At 66.5% G+C, this 266-nt stretch overlaps 1 protein-coding gene across 1 annotated transcript; it reads right to left on the reverse strand.

The window, feature by feature from the left end:
- Nucleotides 1–5: 5 nt before the first annotated feature.
- LOC104517955 (histone H4) lies at nucleotides 6–263 on the reverse strand (the record flags this gene model as incomplete). Its single annotated transcript, XM_010176538.1, has 1 exon — nucleotides 6–263. A coding segment is annotated over one exon (258 nt), but the record flags the coding sequence as incomplete, so codon positions are not given.
- Between the last annotated feature and the right edge of the window lie 3 nt (nucleotides 264–266).

Here is a 266-nt window from a genome sequence, read left to right on the forward strand (position 1 = left end):
AAGCCGTAGAGGGTGCGTCCCTGGCGCTTAAGGGCGTACACCACGTCCATGGCCGTCACCGTCTTCCTCTTGGCGTGCTCGGTGTAGGTGACGGCGTCGCGGATCACGTTCTCCAGGAACACCTTCAGCACGCCGCGCGTCTCCTCGTAGATGAGCCCCGAGATGCGCTTCACGCCGCCACGCCGAGCCAGGCGGCGGATGGCCGGCTTGGTGATGCCCTGGATGTTGTCGCGCAGCACCTTGCGGTGGCGCTTGGCGCCCCCTTT

This window comes from Antrostomus carolinensis, unplaced genomic scaffold (assembly GCF_000700745.2).
Source record: "Antrostomus carolinensis isolate BGI_N321 unplaced genomic scaffold, ASM70074v2 C12503880, whole genome shotgun sequence".
NCBI classification, from domain to species: Eukaryota; Metazoa; Chordata; class Aves; order Caprimulgiformes; family Caprimulgidae; genus Antrostomus; species Antrostomus carolinensis.